The sequence below is a fragment of the Helianthus annuus genome, chromosome 2 (genome assembly GCF_002127325.2).
Source record: "Helianthus annuus cultivar XRQ/B chromosome 2, HanXRQr2.0-SUNRISE, whole genome shotgun sequence".
NCBI classification, from domain to species: domain Eukaryota; kingdom Viridiplantae; phylum Streptophyta; class Magnoliopsida; order Asterales; family Asteraceae; genus Helianthus; species Helianthus annuus.
Genome location: NC_035434.2, coordinates 24,681,113 through 24,702,696, shown reverse-complemented (window position 1 = coordinate 24,702,696; position 21,584 = coordinate 24,681,113). Strand labels below are relative to the sequence as shown.

The 21,584-nt window shown below is 35.0% G+C and overlaps 2 protein-coding genes across 18 annotated transcripts; both read right to left on the bottom strand.

The window, feature by feature from the left end:
- Positions 1-1,457: 1,457 nt before the first annotated feature.
- On the bottom strand, positions 1,458-4,309 carry LOC110912842. 17 transcript variants are annotated; one of them, XR_002578215.2, is made up of 8 exons: positions 4,184-4,293; positions 3,943-4,068; positions 3,768-3,873; positions 3,218-3,426; positions 3,039-3,099; positions 2,303-2,361; positions 2,109-2,197; positions 1,462-1,917 (listed from the first exon to the last, which is right to left on the bottom strand). XR_002578215.2 is itself a non-coding variant. In XM_022157661.2 (5 exons), the coding sequence occupies exons 1-5, from the start codon at positions 4,197-4,199 to the stop codon at positions 1,715-1,717; spliced, it is 477 nt and encodes a 158-aa protein (XP_022013353.1). In that variant the 5' UTR covers positions 4,200-4,293; the 3' UTR covers positions 1,458-1,714. The 17 variants fall into 17 exon arrangements, 2 of the variants coding, with proteins under 2 accessions (XP_022013353.1, XP_035835708.1); XR_002578203.2 differs by having other exon boundaries at positions 3,218-3,431; positions 3,768-3,838; XR_002578194.2 differs by having other exon boundaries at positions 3,768-3,838.
- A 2,934-nt stretch (positions 4,310-7,243) lies between these two features.
- LOC110912832 (protein NRT1/ PTR FAMILY 5.10) lies at positions 7,244-11,007 on the bottom strand. The gene is made up of 4 exons (XM_022157649.2): positions 10,784-11,007; positions 10,448-10,665; positions 9,191-9,723; positions 7,244-8,200 (listed from the first exon to the last, which is right to left on the bottom strand). Exons 1-4 carry the CDS (start codon positions 10,926-10,928, stop codon positions 7,384-7,386), a joined length of 1,713 nt encoding a protein of 570 aa, XP_022013341.1. The 5' UTR covers positions 10,929-11,007; the 3' UTR covers positions 7,244-7,383.
- Between the last annotated feature and the right edge of the window lie 10,577 nt (positions 11,008-21,584).

Below are 21,584 nucleotides of genomic sequence, written 5' to 3'. Positions count from 1 at the left end.
TTTTTCTGCATCTGACAAGTTCGTCCAACACGCGGTTCCCGGATGGACTTGGTTATTTTTTTTGTATGTTTTACATTTCGGTTTAATTTCTCAGCAACGAGCGTGCGTGATTCAAAGATTTTACGTCTGCTTTTAGCTCGGCGTTATTTTTTCCCGTTTTTATTTATTTTCTTTTTATGAGCTTTTTCAGATGTTGGTGGTCGCTGACAATGATATAGTATTGCCACTACTTAATACAGTTTTATGACAACCGCTGCAACGCAGGGGCTTAATACTAGTACTAATAATAATAATAACAAACGTGACCGATGATGAAATATGCAGATCGCCAGCAACCGGATTTTGATCTGAGGACTGGACGGCCTTTGTAGTCAATCACGCCGTACACGAAGTTGTTGAGTAGCGGTGAGTCGACTCCGGTGCCGGTGCTGGTGCCGTTATCGTTGTCATTCTTCATGTCAATGACAGAAGTATTTTGAAATTTTAGGATAGATAACATTATTGATTCTCTCTCTCCATCTAGACTATTGTCGGTCGTACCATGTGACTCATGTGCAGATCGTTGTAATCTCAGATATCCGGGCATTCTCGACGGGAATTCTGAACTCCGTCTATAAATCTTTTACATCAAAGTTCAAACAATTCAAGAGGCTTTTACTCGAGGGGGTGCTCCTGGGCCGGTGAATATCGCTTATTCTGGTGTTTATCAGCCATTTTCATTGTTACTGTTCCGGCTGTTAAAATAAGGTCCGCTTGTCTAGGACTTCCTATACTAATAAACAAAAATCTTTTTTGGACACGTGTCACTCTCTGGTAATTTCTCACACTTATTTTCTTATTTATCTCTTTTATTAAATAACTAGGTTATCACCCGGGAATGCTTCCCGGATAGTTTTACTTTATTACTTATTAAACATGTATACTTTTTTAAAATATAATGTATTATTTCATTAAACTTTGTCAGGACATTCTTATTCTTAATTCTTAATACAATAATACGACATAGTAATGTCTTCGCTATAAGGAGTTATAAATTTTTTATAAGTTAATCACGAGTTGTGAACGTGTAATAAGACTTAAAAACTTATTGATTGTTTATGATTCGTGTTTATAAATTCCTTTGTATTAAAAATTGAAGGATTTTTTTTAAAACAATTAAAAAATTAGTTAACATATTACACATAAAAAGTTTGTTCAACAAATTTTAACGATAAGAAATCAATACAATACTAATAATAAGTGAATAGATGAATGAAAACATCAAACTCCGTAAATGCTATTTCGCTCCATGACCATTTAAAAACACAATAATCACCAATTGACATGTCCTCTCCTCTTATCAAATCACACCAATCAATGACATTATACCTAAAGGGAACACAAAAATTATACATACGGATATATATTATTTAATAAATCAATTTGTCGTATACTTAAAAAAAACTACAAACCTTGTAAACGTTAGAAGCAAGTTATTTATATTAATTATAATAACAATTAATACATAATTTCAATCAAACAAACAAATTGGCATATTACATGATTGAAATTGAAAAGGTTAAATTAGTAACACTTCAACCCCACATGGTTTAAACGTCACCCAAATTGTAACATCACGCCAACCCACTTTGACCCGTTACACAACCTCAATGGCCCATCGTATTTGCCAGTATTTTATAGGTTTTCCTCTTGAAACTACCATTCATATAGATACTCAACTGAGATGTTCCTGAACAACAAAATAAAATGAAACAATAATGTACCAGTAGAAAAAAAAGGGGCTCTTTACATCAAAATTTGTTCCATTGAATGCCCTTATATCCGGTTGAATGCACTTATATCCGGTTGAATGCCTCTTAGTTATCGAGATCAGACTGATGATCATCCATTGTTGGAGGTTGGAGCATGAGCAGGGGCCTACAAGTAGTTGTACATTTATAACATTACTTATTTATAAGATTACAAAATACACAATATAGTGTTTGTGGATCAATCTAATACATATGCCTGTTCCAAATATTTGTAAGGAACTTCATATGACTGACATTAAGTTAATATATTCCATTACCAGTGCTAAATAAGAAAACATAGAAAAGAAAGATAATTACAATGGGCCAGTTAATTATTTTTGCTCCTGTCTTCTCATTGAGGTCACCTTGTTGTGCCATATATAATTCGGCAAGACCAAGCAAAATTTCTGCAAAGACACAACATTAGTCTCAAATAATTATTTTCTTACAATAATCGAATACAAGAAAGTAAATGCTTTTGTTTTAGTATAAAAATTCAATATAACGCGTACAATTAGCGAGACGTGCACAATTTCACATCGGCTAGCCAATTGGTGTCAGTTTCTTCAACCTAAAAATGCAAAGAACAATATTGAAACAATAAATAAAACTAAACTTTGGCGAGATGGGCAACATGGGAAGCTTTCTGTATTGAAACAGAACAAAAACTATTATACCAAAAGCAAAGAATTACGAATGCTTCCAATTTGAATGCATCCATTTAATTAGATAAATAATAAACCTAACAACCACAACATGGAGTTTGATCATCAGCCTACAAGTTATTATTACAAAAGTCAATCGCAACCAAAAAAAAGCAAATTTCATGGATTTCGAGTACACATACTGATCGGCCAGAAAGAAACCATAAATCACAAAAAAATATAATGTCAATTTTTTTAAGCATGAAGAAAATTAGCAGATCTGATGGTAAAAGAATCAAAAAGTGTTCGAAAGACTTAGATATCTGAATAGTCATATTTACCTTCAACCCATGGTATTAAGTGAGTCAAAAGTTTATAACTTGCACCCACATGGTATTAGGTGAGTCAAATTTGAAGTAAGAAAACAATGATTTGGTTACTGTTAGCAAACAAAAACCTTGGTGAGAAGAGCAAAACAGTTGGTGGTCCAGTTGGTGTTTAAAATGATGTGAAGATCTGAGGCGTATTCCCTCTTTTTGACACCCACAACAAACATGGGAGCAACCCTACTGGATTCTATGGTTCTTGGGTTAGGAACACTTACCCACTAAGATGAATGATTGAAGATCATGATTCTCTCCCGTTGCTAAGCTTTCTGTACTGACCTAAAGCAACAAAAAATGACCATAAATAATAATTAGATTATTATTAAAAAGTGACTTAGCGAAATGAAGTTCCCGGTATTCTGACCATCAGCTCTAAAGTAATTGTTTGAAGGATTACCATGAATACTAACAGGAATGTGCTTAGTAACATCGATTTTTGCAGCTGTCACATTGTTTGTTACTGGTGTTACAGATGGAGCAAATTGTTTAGCCTTTTGGGATGGATTTGGTGCTTCATCACTATCAAAACAAATAGCTCAAAGAACTCTGGCCACCACCATTGCTCACTCATTGATTCATATTTTCACCTTCTTAATGATCAAAACACTAACCTTGCACATAGTTTTTAACTCCATTTCAGAGACAAACAAACAAACAATATAAAATTGGCCTTAAATCTTGGATTTACCACACATCGGGAGTCTTTAATCATTCAACACCCACTAACCACTCTTAAGACTATTCTTACTGAACATTAATTCTCAATCATTTTCAAAAGCAGTTTACACTTGAACGCATTAAGAATAATATTTAAAATAAATGCGTAATTGCAAGTCCTAAGATAAACAAACTAAAAAGAAATAAAAAAGAACACAAGATTACCATCTTCTCGATACAAAACACACCACCCTAAAATCCTAAAAACCAACCATTTTAAAACAATGTACCAGTATGTTTTGTGTCTTTAGAAACCAGATGTAAATCACATTCCAGAAACCATAGAAGCCAGATCTACGGCCTACACAACACAGCCGAAACAGAAACGAAAACAACCTGGTTTGTGATGAAATTAACATAACGAACACAAAACAATGGTGAAATCGAAAAGAGGATAAAGAATACCAGAGAGCGAACGAACAGTGACTCGATTGAAGATATCAATTGCCAGACCCAGAGAACAATATCGGTTCAAATTATGGCTTGTCATCACGATACCGGTAGTATGAGTGATATATACCGATATAATTTCTAATACAAAAGGGCGAAAACATATCAAATACGTGAAATCAAAAGGAATAAACTGAAAAATTTCATAAATTAAAAGATGTACATATACATGAATCTATATTTAAAGAATTGTTACCTGTTTGGTGAATCATTTGGGGAAGACGATGATGGATCCAGTACAGGTTGAATGAGAGGGAGGCTAGGGTTTAGAAAAGTGAGGTTGTAAAGTAATGTTGTTTGGAAAAGACAATATATACGATCCAGTTATTTTGACCCGAATTCAGATTCCAACCCGATTTAGAACCGGATCCCGTCTCCCAATTTGCTCATATGTTTTCCCGCCCAAAAACCTATTGAGGTTGCATCATCACAAGCTGACACGTCAGCCCAAATATATGTTTATTATATATAATAGATGGAATGGGATCAAATACAAACACTTAAGTTTGTAAGAACTATAAGAACCAATACATAATTGACAAGTGTCCATCAATAAAAAATTAGTTTAGGGGTAATTTAGACTTTTTGACCATATTTATTTATAACTAATTAAAAATAATTACAAAAAATATAATCAGCACAACACTATATAATTAGCACAACATCATTAATCGTTCTTCATTATCAGCACATCGTCCTCGAATCGTTCTCCATTATCAACATAAACGACATTAGCACAACATCTTCAATCGTTCTCCATTATCAGCACACCAGATGTGCTGATTATATCTACTTTTGGTGTTTGTTTGTATTATTTTGTAATTAACACATAATCAGCACCTTATTAGCACAAATATAAAACACCTTTTGTTAACTTTTTTTAAAAAACACTTTTATAAATACAAAAAGGTATAGCAATATGGTACTCATATTAAAGATAAAAAAATACTTGATTTTATGGTATATATTTTTAAAAAAAATAATGAAGTATATAAAAGTTATTTTAGTTTAAAAAACCTTGGTGGAATTTGTATTTAATAGAAAATGGTCAAATGACTAGCAATTTTACAAAATTACCCCTAATTTGTTAGTAGTAATTTTTAATTATAAGAGTTTTATTTATAATCAATATCAACCCTTGATTTAAATTAACAATGGTTCAGATCTGTTCTTACGGTTCTTATAATTAGCACTGTTTGTACAGGATCTCAAATAATAATATTAAACATCAATTTAACTAAATCTATTTATCTCTTTTGTTTAATTGATTTATTTTTTAACTCTAAAATTTCAATCTTTGGCAATTTAAGTCTAAAGTTTCAATCTTTGGTATTTTAACCCTTTTGATTAATTTAATTTTTCACTTCTAATTCAGAAGTTTTCATCTTTTGCAATTTAACCCCTTTATTTTTTTTTTACTTTCAATCCAAAACTTTTCATCTTTTGCAGTTTAATCTCAACATTTTTTGTTACTTTCAACTTTAGTCTCTTATATACTTTTCATCTTTCATAAGTTCTCCGTTTAACGTGTCGTTCTAAATTTCCGACTTAACACGCCGCAACGTGCGTGTGGGGTTCAACGTTTTTTCATCTATTTTTTCCTGTTTGACATGTCCGTCGTAGCGCGTCTATTTTTCACCATTTAATAGGTCTGTTGCAACATGCGAGACAGAGATCGACTTAGTTATTTTTTCCTTGGTTTTACACACAGGCTCGTGGTGATGTGAGAAACATTTGCCTTTCATCTAACATGATATATAACTATTGAATCCCCCGCCGCATTGCGGCGGTTGGTAAATCTAGTTTTATATAAGGAAAAATCTCCAAAAAAAAAAATTAGGCTTTGGTCAAACATTTTATAGGCTGTATAAGTTTATAGGCCCGTATGTATATTTAGATAACGTTTTCAGCATCTAGAGTTTGTTGGTTTGTTTGTAGCTAGGGTTCAGAATGCTTGAATATGGTGATATTAGAACACTTTACACTACATGTAAGCACAGTGGCTTTGTGATGCAAGGATCTTCGAAAGCGATATGTACGTTAAATTTCATTAATAATACTGGTATTCGTATGCTAAGTACCGGATGGAGTCCTTTCATGGTCTAATCATATCAACCATGTAAGAGAGAGAGAGAGAGAGAGAGAGAGAGATCTTTAAGTACGGATCCTACAGCTGCATTTGGAACAAGAAGTTCACCAATTCGTTCATTATCTGTTGTTGTCTCAATGCCCACAACACGCAGTCGTTGATGGGCTTTGCGGACCTGTTGTTGTTTAATAATTTTAGTAATTCTTTAGATATCATTTTAAGTATCCGGAGTTTGTTGGGTTGTTTGTAGCTAGGGTTTAGAATGCCTGAATATGGTAATATTATTGAAGGAAGAACGCTACCATAGGTGAACCTTCCAGAAGAAATCGCAGGCTGATACATAAAAATACATATAACGAGTTATCGTCTTCTGAACCCTAACAACTGTTCATGTGGGTTGTTGCCAGAACCCTGCCGATGATCGTCTGTTAACTACCGGATGGAGTACTTTCATGGTCTAATCATATCAACTATTCACTACATGTAGCAGATAACGGTTTGTTGGGTTGTTTGTAGCTAGAGTTCAAAATGCTTGAATATGGTGATATTAGAACATTGTACACTGCATGTAAACACAGTGGCTTTGTGATGGGAACCATACATTTGTGTGTTGCAGTTTGAAAAGATGACCGGATATAGATCTGATATTGAAATTTGTGAGCCTTCAAATTATTTTCAGACAATTCCTAACAACTGTCCATGTGAAAGTTAGGGTTTGTTGGGTTGTTTATAGCTAGGGTTCAGAATGCTTGGAGCATATTATATAACTTTTTAGATGGTGTTTGTAAGGTTTAATTGCCTTGTGTAACTTTTATTGACATCTATCATTGACATCTATACACGGAATGAGATTCTTCGAGAACTAGAAAATGAGAAAATACGGAACGAGATTCTTCGAGAACTAGAAAAGGAGAAAATACGGACGGAGATTCTTCCAGAACTAGCAAAAGGAGAAAATACGGAACAAGATTCTTCCAATAATTAGTTTGTGTTCAGTCTTGTGAGTTGTTGACATCATTAGTTTCTACAATCTTGTACTAGAAAAGCTCTTATTTGTCCCTTTATTTAACCCGACTAATTTACCAATACCACCTCTAGTCTAAATTAATTTCGGTATACATGGTAAAAAGGCAATGCTAGACATGGACAGTTATAGAGGCTTCATTGTACTAGAAATCCACTTTTATTAGTAAAAGGGTAGTAAAAGCCAAGTACATTCAGTAATTCAAGCAACCATTACATCCAGCTGCATCTATGAACATTAATTTACAACAAATCTTCACTAATTTCACCATAGTTAAACAAGATCACTTGCCTCTTTCTCCATTATAAACATAAGATTTCGCAGAATATACAAACATCACAAATGCTACAGCACTAATTCCAGCAAGAAGGTAGTATAAATAATCAATATGCCCATGATTCAAGTTATCAGATATCCATCCATCTTGACCATTTCCACCAGTCGTTTTCTCAACGATCCAGATTATAAATCCGCTCAGAAAGCTACCAATCCCCAAAACACTTAGGTAAAGTGCCAAGCCTATACTTTTTAGATCACTTGGCATTTGGTCATAAAAGAATTCTTGCATACCCACAATTGTAAACACTTCACCAGCTCCAACCAATAGATATTGAGGTAATAACCACCATATCTTCATCGGGATCATTGCATCTGGATCATCCAGTAATCCATATTCGCGAGCAACTTTGAGTCTTTTTGTTTCGACGATTGCTGCAACACCCATTGAAACAATAGATATAAGAATGCCGATTCCAATTCTTTGAAGCATTGTTATGCCAGATGGCTTCTTTGTAATTGCTCGGGTAAAAGGGACTAAAATGGTGTCATAGATGGGAATGAGGATCATAATCGAGAGACCAGTGAAAGATTGTAGTGTGGCAGGTGGAATCTCAAAGCTTGAGCCGATTAACCGGTCCATGGTAGATCCTTGTTTGGTGAAGAATGTGGAAGTTTGAGCAAATACAATTCCATAACCTAAACAGCTGACCCATATTGGAATAAGTCTAAGAATCGCCTTCGCTTCTTCCACATCATCAACACTACAAACGGTTCCATGTTCATTTGACCCGTCATGGGAAACCAAAGCTTTGTTGAGAAATCTGCCATAAAACCCAATATCAACAAAATCTTAGAAACTTAATCCATATCACATTGGATCATAATTTACAATCTTACACCTAACTTTATTCCAAAATAGCAATATGATTTGTGTTGTGCTACTTTAAGCAGTTAAAGCGGTCCAAAATCGAATAGCGGTCAAGGTCCGCTATATGATATATAGGTTATAACGGTGGTACAACGGTGATATAGCGGTAATTTTTATACCATGCATAATTTATGTATTTTTATATATATTATATACATATACCATTAATTTAATATTTTTTATATATAAATTCACAAGTATGAGGACTAAATATAAACTAATGAAGATGAAGGGGGATTATATGTTAAAATACCCAAACTTAAATAACCCTAATCATCCCCACTTTCATCATACGCCGTTTTCCCGCTCCCCTTCTCTTCTTCATCAGGCATAGTACCTAGTTATCTCTACAATGGTTCAAAATCATGGAGCAACAACTGATTGTTGTTCGAATTAAGGTAACAATTCGTTTCACTTAACCGATTTGGTCCGATTATAGGCGACTTTTGACCGGTTTTTTCAAACTTTGACCTAATTTGACTTTGACCGCTATACATGTTTCCAAATAGCGGCAAATAGCAGCCAAATAGCGGGCTATAGCGCCGCTAATAGCGGAACCGTTATGAACCACCGCTATTTGGACCGCTACAAACCCAGACGTCCGCTAACCGCTATAGCACCGCTATTAACTGCATAGGTGCTAGTTATAATACATATAACTATACAAGTACACATAGATCTAGTTTTTTAGGGACTCATAATTCAACCACTAGAAGTGATAGTTTCAACCCGCTTACTTATCAATTGGTTGATTTGATATTTTTTGTATACGTAACGGGTCACAGGACATGAACGGGTCAAAGGTCACCACAAAGTGTTCTTTTAATGCATACAACATTCTATATCAGTTTTACCACTAACCAAGATCAATAAAGCCTTTTACCTGAACTGTTGAGAATCTTGATGATGCATTATTCCAGAAGCTTCCTCTTCTGCACATATTTCTAAAGACGTGACCCTTCGATTCCGAGCCGCAGTAAGAAACACGTGGCTAATTCGCGCAAACGCGTTTTTTTCTTGGGTTTTTTCGCCAAACCGATAAGTGACGGTTCCAAACAAGAACATTATTAGGGCAAAACCCATCATAACACAAGGAATCCCAAAGCCAAGACCCCAACTAAGGTTATCTTGAATGTAACTAAGAACAAAGATCCCAACTGTAGCTCCTGCACACAATCCAAAATACCACCAGTTGAAGAATGAGCTTTTGGATTTGAGTTCTTCTGGATCATCTGCATCAAACTGGTCAGCCCCAAATGCCTCAACACATGGCTTGTGTCCACATTGGGCAAATGCCACTAGATACAAAGCAATGAAAAATATGACAACTTGGAGCTGAGGTGAACATGATGAGCCATCAATGGAGTTTGTACAGTCAGATGTAATCGATGTTGAAAAAGCCAGCAATGCAAGTGCCTGTTCATCAATTGTTTTAGTCCCTCTATTAAACAAATATTCTTGTGCCGGAGTGAAATCTCTTGCGCCACGTTATTATTTAAAAAGGAACAATTTTTAATTCGTGGACTTTGGCGCACAGCTATGGATTTGTTGCGCCAAAATGATAGAATCTGCTATGCCATTTTCAACCTACTGCGCTAAAAGATCTCGGGGTGCTAAGGGGGTTGTGTTCACAGGTCTAACCCGAAACTGAAACTTTTGGATGAGCCCGAAAATTTACACGAAAATCGTGTCAAACATATGAATATTTTACACGACACGAATATTCGCGGGTTGACCTGAACACGACCCGTTTAATGGCAATCTTTTTTTTATTATTTTTTTTTCGTATTTTAATATATTAAACTTAAAATTTTAACACAAAAATACAAATGTATATAAACAATTACATTCTAGTTATAAAATTTTATGTCAATTCACTTTTACGTTGTAAATTTTACCGTCGGGTTGATATGAACCCGACCCGTTTAGCTAAACAGGTTCACGAGCTCAACTTTTTACCGCGAACTTCATGTCGTGTAAAAAACTCACGCCCCTAAAAGTATCCAATCTCCTGACCCAGATTGAAATCTTTTGCGCTAAATTACCCTTGTCTTGATTGGTAATTTTAAAAAGTCAAGGCTATTTTGTTAAATTCTAGCGGAGATTCAAATAGCAAAGCGACGATGAAAGAATTGCAAACCAGGATATAGAGCAGAGAAGCAAGTATAGCAGTTAGGTATCGACCGAGATAAGCATCCGCGATGAAAGCTCCAACTAGGGGAAGAAGCGACGACGTTCCAGACCAGATGTTGACATTCTCAGCTGCAGTAGCTGTAGATTGGCCCAATGGTCCCGTCAAGTAGGTGATCAGATTTGAACTGACTCCATAGTATGCAAATCTCTCTGCCACTTCCACACCTGAAGTTCAACATTAAAAACTTGTAAACCTCATACTACTACAAATAATAATAATAAAAATATAATATGAGTGTTTTTTTTTTTTTTTTTTTTTTTTGAGGGGCTTAACTAACATTACCAATGATGAAATATGCGGATCGCCAGCAACCGGATTTTGATCTGAGGACTGGACGGCCTTTGTAGTCAACGGCTCCATCAACGAAGTTGTTGAGTAGCGGAGAGTTGACTCTAGAGTAATCGGTACCGGTGTCAGTATTATCCATTTTAGTTTCAGTCTAGGCTTTATGAAACTTTGGGATGTATAATTGATCCTCTCTACATCTCTCCATAAAGACTTCAATTTGATGATTAAAAGACTATCAGCCACCTGATACATGTGAAAATTTTATATATTTTTTTGGTCAGATTTTGGAAATATAAACTTGCTTAATATATTCGATGTGTGACATTTTTAAACTTGATACGTAAGGGAAAAATAATGAATTCATGACCAATTCTAATCGTCTCTAATTGCATTTTATCTATAAATGGGATTACTGGCCTTTTCAGCTTACTGATATTGAAGTCATTTTCCAAGTGTTTGATGTGATGCATGAAAGAGACTGGTCTGGACGTGTGTTATAAATCAGATTGTTTGGTTATCGAGACTTTAACTGACACCTGAACCTCCGTTCAATGATGAGACACTAATAGTGGCGAAGCTAGCCCATTAATTTAGAGGTATCTCGTATTTTTTTTTACCATGCAATCATAAAATAATAAAAAAATGATAATAAATAAAGTAAAAACAAATAATATATTTGTCCTCTTTATTTTTTCATAGCTTGAAATCGTTTCATCACATTGTTTTCTTTTATTTTGTCAAAAAGTTTCTTTTATGTTAAAAAAGTTCCAACTAGAGATTGTTTTTTAGATTGTGGTTTCATCTTCACTTCAAATCAATGAATTCAACTAATCAACTACCTAGTTTAACAACAAAAAATAGAAAAATATAAGTTTTTGAACATAAACTATAAAACATTAACAAAGTATAATTTGTTTAGATTGTTGGCTTCTGTTCTGTATAATCGACCTTTGGTTTGCATTGCCGCCCAAAATCACAAATCAAAATGGGTCTCTTTCAATTATAATATTGTTTTGGGTCTTGGATAACTTTATTAATTATATTTATGGCCTCATTTCAATTCTATTATTGTTAATTTGGGCTTAATTATTCTATAAGTTTTCGGGTTGTAAAATGTTTGGGCTTATAAAAGAAAATTGGATTTTAGTAATATCAAGTATTCTATTTTTTGGTTAGGGCTATTTTCGTATTTTTTAAGGGTATCTTTTGTATAAAACCGGAAAAAACACTACGAATACGGGTTGAGCGTAGCCCGTGCTACGGCTCCTAACACTATACCCCTTGATACTGGAACATTAGGAGTGATCGGCTCAAATACCACTAACACGTTTTGTGTGTTGTAACTTTTGTTGAGAAATGAATTCAAAAATTACATGTGCTAAGAAAATTTTCATGATAAACACGGACAATACTGGTTAGGGTACTAGGAGCATAATTGAAAGCATAATTTGAAGAACCAATTAAATTGTTACGTCTTACTTTTACCCATTTTCATAAAATACTACCCAAATCACTTGGTGTGGTGTTGGAAGAGTACCAAATTCACCTCGCATTTCACAAACTGATACATCGAGTAGTAGTCACCATAATCACAACCGAATATTGAAGCCGAAGGGTTGGTGCTGGTGTTACTGGAAACCTGATGTACTCGAACGCACCACCCGAGTTATGCCCCAAATATCCTTAGTATGAATGAATTGATGTTAGATTATATCTTTAACAATAAAAATGAATATTGGCATGTATATCTTACTAATCAGCCGTCAAATAATAGTACAATTAACATGTCCTTAACAAATAACATGTAGACAAAATTACACTTTTACACGCCTATAACTATACTGAAAATTACACATTTCATTCTCTACATCCAGTGGTATATTCATTTTTTAAAACAAGTTTTGCCGCAACAATGCCCCATCCAGGACTACCATTTTGTTTTCCTAGTGATGGTTTCAAAAGTCCACTGGTTGCTTATTTATGACAACTATTGGAATTTCCTCACGTGTTGCGGCGCAGTTAAGTTGGTATCGGTTAGTTTATTAAGGTATCGGTTTACTATTGGCAATCAATATAGCAACCGAAAGAGAAAAACCCAAAAAATAAAGTCATCATATAAAAAAAGGATATTGGTTAGAAAAACTAAAAAGATCCTCAAATAAAACTAAAGGTCACATCCTCAAAAAAAAAAAAAAAAGCCATGTACATCCACTAATTTAAGCAATTATTGCACCAATTACATCCTGATGCATCAATTCACAACAAATACCACTTACAACATAATTCAGCAACGTGATGATACATAGTGGATACAAAAGTTAGCATACTAATACTTATACCAGCTAAACATAGGCCAATGTGGGAGCAATCTCACATCACTGTTAATCAGTTATGTTAATATGTAATAGAAAACATGTAATAGTAATATGTGTTACAACATTCAGGCCGGCAGATAATCGATAAACAGATGCAGCCATGGAGTTCGACATGTCAATTAGCTTGATTTGGTTACCGTTTAGAGTGTATATGATTGATGGTAGTTCCGAGTTCGTAAGGGTGAAGAACTCGTGATTATGGAGAGAGAAGAGGTCGAGATATATGTGACGTTATTATGAGAGTCTAAGATAAAACCCTCTTTAGTCGTCTCCTTAAATACACCCAAGGGGAAACCTTATTAGTTAATAAGGGTAAATCGGTCTATCAACAATTACCAACTAATATTAATAAGGTATAATAATTATTATTTTGATCTGTATATAATATAAATGATTATAATGGCTACATGATTAAATACGTATAATTATATATTTAATCTTACATTATCCCAGTTAGCCAAGTAATCATTTATTATGAGTATAGGATAAGTCTCATCAGAAGTTAATACTCATTTTAGCTTTAAACCAAGAACCGTAATAGAGAAATACAACCGTTGAGTCATCATTCAACTCAAGACCCCATTAGTCATACTACAACCTCAATTTAAAACCTAACAGTTATGATCAAAATATACGAGTAAGTCCCTTAAACGTTTGATTTGTATTTATTATTTGTCTATATGTCATTACATCATAAGAACCTATCTTAGAGACATACATAATCAAAACTGAGTAAATTTCATTAAATAAAACACAAGTAGAAAATGCAATTAAATAAGGTCTTTAGTAAACCCATATTTGAAACATGTTCTTCGAAAACTTTAGGTGGGAGACCTTTAGTCATCAGATCTGCAAGCATATTTTTGGTACTTATATACTCAATACAAAGATTTTTTTCCTCAACTCATTCATGTACGAACAAGTACTTTGTATCGGGATATAAATCAGCTCCAATTATTGTTTGACAAACTAACAACAACTGAGTTATTATAGTAAACCTTCAATGGTCTAGAAATGGAATTAACTACTTTTAGTTCAGTGATCAGATTCTTAAGCAACATTCCTTGACAGGTTGCGTTATAAACAGCAATGTATTCTACATCATTGTGGAAGTTGTGGTTAACTATTGATTATAACTCTTCCATGAAATTGGTCCGCCTGCTAACATAAAGATATAGCCCGAAGTGGATTTCTTATCGTATTTGCATTTGGTAAAGACATAATTAGAATAGCCTACCACTTCTAAATGATCACTTCTTCAATAAGTCAGTTTATAGTTTTTCGTCCATTACAGATATCGAAGTACTTTCTTAGCTGCTTTCCAGTGATCTAGGCCATAATTAGTTTGAGAACGGCCTAGAATTCTCGCAACATAAGCAATATCTAGGCGAGTATAGACTTGAGCATACATTAGGCTCCCGACTACTAACGCATCTCATTTGCTCTTTTTCAACCTCTGTTTTCGGGCATTGGAATGAACCGAAAACATCTCCCTTAACTACTGGAGCGACTGAGTGTTTGTAGTGTTGCATGTGTTAGCACATAAGGACACGATCTATGTAGGCCCTTTTAGATAATCCTAAGATCCTTTTGTGTCAGTGTCAGTGAATTCTGATGCCAGTATCTCCGTGATCCTTCATGTCAAAGTTATGCGAGAGTAATCGCTTCAACTTATTCAACATGTCTAAACTATTACTTTTCAAGAGAATATCATCTACCTAAAGAACAAGTATAGTAAGGTTGCTCCCACTCATCTTGAGTTAGGTGCACTAATCCACTTGATTCTTCGCAAAACCTTGTTTCTTCATGACTTCATCAAACTTGAGATATCATTGACGTGATGCTTGTTTTAACCGATATATCGATTTCTTCAACTTACAGACTAGATGTTCTTGACCTTCAGGTTTAAAGCCTTCTGGTTGTTTCATGTACACATCTTCGTCTAAGTCTATGTTAAAGAAAGCGGTTTTAACGTCCATCTAATGCAGGTCTAAATAAAAATAAGCTACTAGGGCCATAACGATATTTAATGAATCTTTAAGAGAGACAGACGAAAAGGTCTCTTGATAATCAATTCCCTCTTTCTAAGTGTAGCCCTTTGCAATCAATCTGGCTTTGTAGCATTTAACATTCCCATTCGGATCCAATTTTGTTTTGAATACCCTTTTACATCCTACAGGTTTGACACCGTTGGGTAATTCTACCAAATCCCAAACGCCATTTCTCATTGTTTATTGCTTTATTCCATTCAAAAGATTGATCACTGTTAGTGGCTTCTTTATAATAGGTAGGTTCATTTAGCTTTCCGACATCTATTTCAGCTTCAGTCAGGTAAGTAACATAATCGTTCCAATTAGTAGGCCTTCTGGACCTAGATGACCTCCTGAGTTGATTATCCGGTTCAGCGTTGTCTTGGTTTTGAGCGCTTGATGTGCCTTTGTTATCATGTATAACGGGTTTTGGTTATGGAGCTAGATTTGGAGTTGTTGCAGTGACATTAGGTGCAGTTGTTACATCGGGTATAAGAGGAGTAAATAGAGTTATGGTAAGTGACGAGTCCCCCCCGGGTGTCTTGTAATTCTTCGTAATGGTTGGCACTGCTCCCATTGACCTTAAAATCCTCCAGGAACGATAACCCTTTGAGTGATCAGGATACCCGATAAAGAAACAGGTAACTGTTTTAGCGTCAACTTTCCTTAGGATAGGATTGTAAAGTTTTGCTTCAACAATGCAGCCCCATACTTTCATATATTGGATCGGATCGGGTTGGGTCAATTTTCAAACAATCATCCTAGTTCCTAACTTCCTATCACATTAACAAATAAAGTTTCAAGTAAAACAAGTAAACAACATAAAAAACCATCATACTTAGTAAAGTAACAACAAAAAACCCATCATAAGTAAGTAAAGTAACAAAAAATATCAAAGTTCAAACCCTACCTATTTCTATTTCTCCAAATAATTAAATAAAACAACAAAAAAACTTATCTAAAACATACCTTGGTCTTTAATTAGAAGACTCCAGCGAAAAAAAGTGGTTCAACCCATTTCCTCCTGAGAAATCGCGCTATTACTTCCCTACTCATGGTTCCTATCACATATAAATTGATCCATAAGTTCAGAAATCAACACTAAAGTACTAAACATACGAATCACTCCATAATTTTCAATTTTACTTTTCAAGCCATAGTAATTGTTGATTACTTGTGTCTTGTAATATGTAACAACCGAAAACTTATCTAAACAACAAAATCACCCTACTAAAGTCTAGAACAACCAAAAAAACATTAATAGACATAAAATTTTAAACATTTTTTTTTATCATCTCTATAACTCTATTTCTTCTAAAAAAACAACATAAAACAACAATATAACATTAAAAAGCTATGGTACCTTGTATTTCTTGGATTCCGGTGAGTTTGGTGGCCGGATATTTGTGATTTCTGGCAAGAAATTGGAGTTGGATGGCTGTTGTCGTTGGGACGAGGATCACAGAGGCAGAGGATGTCACGAGAGAAAACGGGAGAAACAAAATAGGAAGTGGCGATTTGGGTTGGGTTATTTTATTATAGTTCAAATTTTGTTGGTTGGTGTCACGACCCCCGACCCGATTTTACCCAGTTCAGAGGCCGGGTGACAGAAACCCATGGTATTGGTGTTTAATTTGGCAGTGGAAATTTTAACAGGATCATTTAAACTGAAAATACCTAAGTATTTTATTTCACGTTTCGGGACAAACCCCGTAATTTACAATAAAGGAATTTCACGGGGAAATTCCCTATTTACAAAAACATGTTTATTTATTTACAGAGCCACTTTATCCAAGCTGGTAGTGCTACGCGGCACTTTTCCTTGTTCACAGTAAATCACCTAAAACATGTTTAAAAAGATTTTATCAGCGGGAAATACTGGCGAGTCATTCAATTTGCACAAAACGACACATTGTTATAAATTATAGTATTAAGGGCGATTACAATGTTTATATCAACCAATTACCTAATGGTGTTTGTCACTCGACCTGTTTCTATGACTATGGTCATATCACCCATTGGCTAACCCGTTGTCCAATGGTGACGGTTATCAAGTAATGTATACAAAACCCCACATACCGGCTGTAATTGAAGACTACAAAGACTTAATCCCTATAATTATAACTTTGAAAATAAATAGGGTTTTGGAAACAACTTGGTAAAAAGATAATGACTCACATTGCAAGTTTAACTGGACAGATTTTGCCTACTGATTAAGCTTGGTAACCTAGTTAAAGAACGCAAACGAAACTAGGTTAGTAACTTAGTACAACATTTACGATAAGCTGACGAAATCAAAACCCTCACGACGAATGACAAAGTATAGCCCGAATTCGGGAAGCACTCAAACATCCATCAGATCGGTTTCAATCGATCGGACATTGTATCGTAGCAGTGATCGAGTTATTACCCTGTAATCGTAGCAGCGTTTCGACACTTAAACACTCGTATCTAAGCAGAATATTGACGTTTTGAACTGATTTTTCGAATACAGAAGAAAGCCATGCAACGTCCCATTGATAGCAGATTTTTGAGTTTTACGCAGCCCGCGTAAACTCGAATGAACACCTACGTGGCCCGTGAGGGCCACCCTAGCTACGGCTAGGGATGCCGTGTCACGGTGTAGGTCTGCCACGTGTCTGACACGTGGCCTAAAGCTTATCCGGAGAACTTTCAAGCTGTTTTGCCCCGCGTAAGCCTCGGTTATCTCTTACGCGGCCCGCGACAGATCAACAAATTTGAATTTCTTGATTTTTCACAAGGATTAGGGTTTTAGGGGTCCGGGTTTTCACTTACGAAGGGTTGTGGGACATTTTTACAGGTCCTTACATCCTCCCCACCTTATTTAAAATCTCGTCCTCGAGATTTACTGAAATAGGTAAGGGTACTTTCGCTTCATTTCTGATTCCAGTTCCCATGTGTATTCAAGTCCTCTCTTCGAATCCCATTTTACTTTGACCAGCACCAGTCTCTTGTGTTTGAAGAACTTGACCTTTCTGTCTTCTATTTGAAGAGGTTTCTCAACAAATTTTGACTTTTCATTTACCTCTATATCTTGAAGAGGTACTACCTGGGATTCATTAGATAAACATTTCTTGAGATTGGATACATGAAACACATCATGTACCCCGGCTAGTTCTTCTGGTAGTTGTAATTTATAAGCAACTGGTCCAATTCGTTGGGTAACTGAGAATGGTTCTATGTACCTTGGACTTAGCTTTCCTTTCTTACCGAACCGAACCACTCCTTTCCAAGGAGAAACTTTCAAGAGTACCCTGTCTCCAGCTTGAAATTCTAACGGCTTACGTCGATTATCTGCATAACTTTTCTGGCAATCTCGAGCCGTTTTCAGTCTTTCCTTGATTTGAGTTATCTTGTCGGTGGTTTCCTGAACAATCTCGGGCCCTGATAATTGACTTTCTCCTATTTCTACCTAGCATACGGGAGTTCGATACTTTCGTCCATACAGTGCTTCAAACATGGTAGCATTGATGCTGGTGTGGTAACTATTGTTATAGGAGAATTCTATTAATGGTAGGTGGTCATCCTAGTTTCCACCAAAATCTATTACACATGCTCTAAGCAAGTCTTCTAGGGTTTGAATCGTTCTTTCACTTTGTCCATCTGTTTGGGGATGTGTCACACCCCTATTTTCCACATGTCACCGGTGGGCCTGGTGGGGAGTATCGTGACGTAGTTGATATCATCATAGTCAAACAACACAAATTTAAAATGCACAGTGGAAGCAAAAAGATAGATTTATTTCAACCGAATAAATATTGTAATATTAAGTATCACAAACAGTTGAAATAGATCCGCAGGCGGATCAAAAGAAAAAGGAAATTTGTTCAACAGATTTATTTGCATCCAAGCTTGCGAGACTCTAAATGATGCTAAGGAGAGGCCAGCCTATTACGCGTAGTACCTGCACTTAATCTTTTTGGGAAAATACGTCAGTTTACACTGGTAAATACAATTTAACTGACTCATTTTGAAAAGGTTTAAAATTGATTTGAATGCACATGGCACAAAAAGATTTTTATAACTTGGGATAATTATTTGAATATAAACTTGTAAAAGATTTACATGTTTCTTATGCGTCCAGTAGCCCGGGTCTACACCGAGTTAAAGATCAATAGACACACCACATGATATAATCTCGCAGCGGTTTAACCCAAAACCGGCGATTATACCTTAATATTTATGCACAACGGGTCTACGCCTACACCCGTATGCTTAGGTCGTGGCCATTTCGTAAAATGATGCCAAGGATATCCGGGACATGGTCATTAACCCCCCAAAGGCTTTAAGCAAACAAAACAATTTTAATGGGTCATTTCAATGATTTAACCTACATTTGATTAAAGATTCAATGCCCGACCAAGCGGTATTTTATATACCGTACTCCAAGCCCGTATAGGGAAAATAAGTTAAAAGTATTTACCTGAGCAAGTATAGTCACAATAAGCAAGTGCAAATAGCTTTTACTGGATCTCCTATTCTGGAACGAAGGTTTATAATAACCTATTAGAATCCTAACGGGTCTTTAATTTAGCCTAAGCTTAGAGCGGTTAGTTTTAAAGAAAGAATACGGTTCGATCGCATGGAAGGCGAAGACCGGTTTAGAATGTGGTTTTGACCCGACAAGCTTGCATGCTCGTTTAATATGGGTAACTTAAACACATTCTGGATTTTGAGACAATAATGATATGGTTTGACCCGTTTCGGCTAAAATGTGTAAACTAGTTACATAAGCCGATCCGAACGCGGAAAGTGCGTAACAAGTAACCATATGAATCATATACACGTTCCCTGAGCTATTATGCACTAAATATGTTGTGACATCAGTAAGATATCTTCTATTATGCCCAAAATGATTTTAATTGCAAACTATGCCTCATAAGGGCATTTTGGTCATTTTAAAGGGTATAAAAGAGTTTAATTGTAATCTGAGTTACAGGTCTGATTTATTTAGTAATTATACTTAATTTAATAAGTTATAACAGTAGGGTATCATATATATGTGAAATTTATTAATTATAACCATACTATGCACCGAAGGGGTATTTTGGTAATTTCACATAAGCCTAAAAGGTCAAAACTGAAAATCTAATTTAAAGCCTTTGTTTACTATTATAATATAAAAATTTGCTGAATATATCAGTAGGTATCAAACTTTATATATATAAACCAGTTTTGATACATACTATGTCGTAAAAATGCTTAAAAATGCGATTTGGAGCCATTTCCAGGTTTTGTATAAAAAGCTGATATTTTTAATATTCCAGAAGGCTCAAAATAATTTATTTAACATAATGAATCAGTAGAAAATGGTTTGAGGTCAAAAGGATTTATAAAACTCATTTTATAGCCCAAAAGGGCAAAACCGGCAATAACCGAAATAAGCTTAAAACTCTAAGTTATGCTCAGCCTAAAAATAAATAAAAATCTCCAAAAATTCCAAAGTATTATTTTATATCAGTAGGTAAAATGTTTGATATTAAAATTTGGGTTTAGATAGGCTATATGCTAATTACACCATTTAATTACTAAGAAGGCTTCTAATTACGCTAATGAGCATAACTCTAAATCTAGACCTCAAACTGATGTCAAATTTTAGGTACAAGTTTATAAATCAGTAACTAAGGTGTCTACTCTTTTATATTTTCAAAAATCATAATTTAAGGTGAAAATGGCATAATAGTCAACGATTAGGCAATTAACGGAAACATGCATATGATTCGGATATCTAATGAACCAAGTTGTATAATCACAGAGGGTTATACTAACATATAAATAGGTCCAAAAGAAGCTCTAGGGCAATCCGAAACTTGGCTTAAACGGGTCAGAACTGAAAGTAAAAGCAAAAGTCAAACTATGCGACTTTCGGTTCCAAACCGAGGCTAAACTGAAAATTGTCGAGTTGAACATGTTTAGACATGTTCTTATATTAATTACCAAGTTACATTTACATTGCTAATTATGTATTAATTTGAAATAAAGCTTTCTGTTGACTTTTTGTAATTAGCTTTGACCCGACAATTGACATAGTTAGATTGGGAATCTGAGAATACCCTTTTAAGGGTTTATTACCCACATAATTAGCTACTTATAGGTATTTTTAATTCGAGATTTGACTGGATAATTGTTGTTTAATCTCGAAGTCAAACCTTAATTACGATGGTTTGACTTTTAGCTAATTAACTAAGCTAAACTAAATTAAAGAGGATTAAGGACACTTACAAGAGTCCTAAGTATGCTTGAGGATCCTAAGATGGCTTGTTGCTGATCAGATAAGCTCCAGGAAAGTTTTGAAGTGAGTTGAATGAAGTGAACACGATGTTGCAACTTCTACTCCTTTATATAGTGAACAAAATGTCACAATATGAT

Excerpts from the sequence above, each read along its gene's own strand:
- LOC110912832 (XM_022157649.2), bottom strand. The coding sequence starts at position 10,928 with ATGGATAATACTGACACCGGTACCGATTACTCTAGAGTCAACTCTCCG. Across the intron at positions 9,724-10,447 it reads CTTCTCTGCTCTATATCCTG|GCACTTGCATTGCTGGCTTT; the intron begins GTTTGCAATTCT and ends ATTGATGAACAG. Across the intron at positions 8,201-9,190 it reads CAAGATTCTCAACAGTTCAG|ATTTCTCAACAAAGCTTTGG; the intron begins GTAAAAGGCTTT and ends GTTTTATGGCAG.
- LOC110912842 (XM_022157661.2), bottom strand. Across the intron at positions 3,839-3,942 it reads CACTGTTCGTTCGCTCTCTG|GCCGTAGATCTGGCTTCTAT; the intron begins GTATTCTTTATC and ends TGTGTTGTGTAG. Across the intron at positions 3,100-3,767 it reads TAAAGACACAAAACATACTG|GTCAGTACAGAAAGCTTAGC; the intron begins GTACATTGTTTT and ends TTGTTGCTTTAG.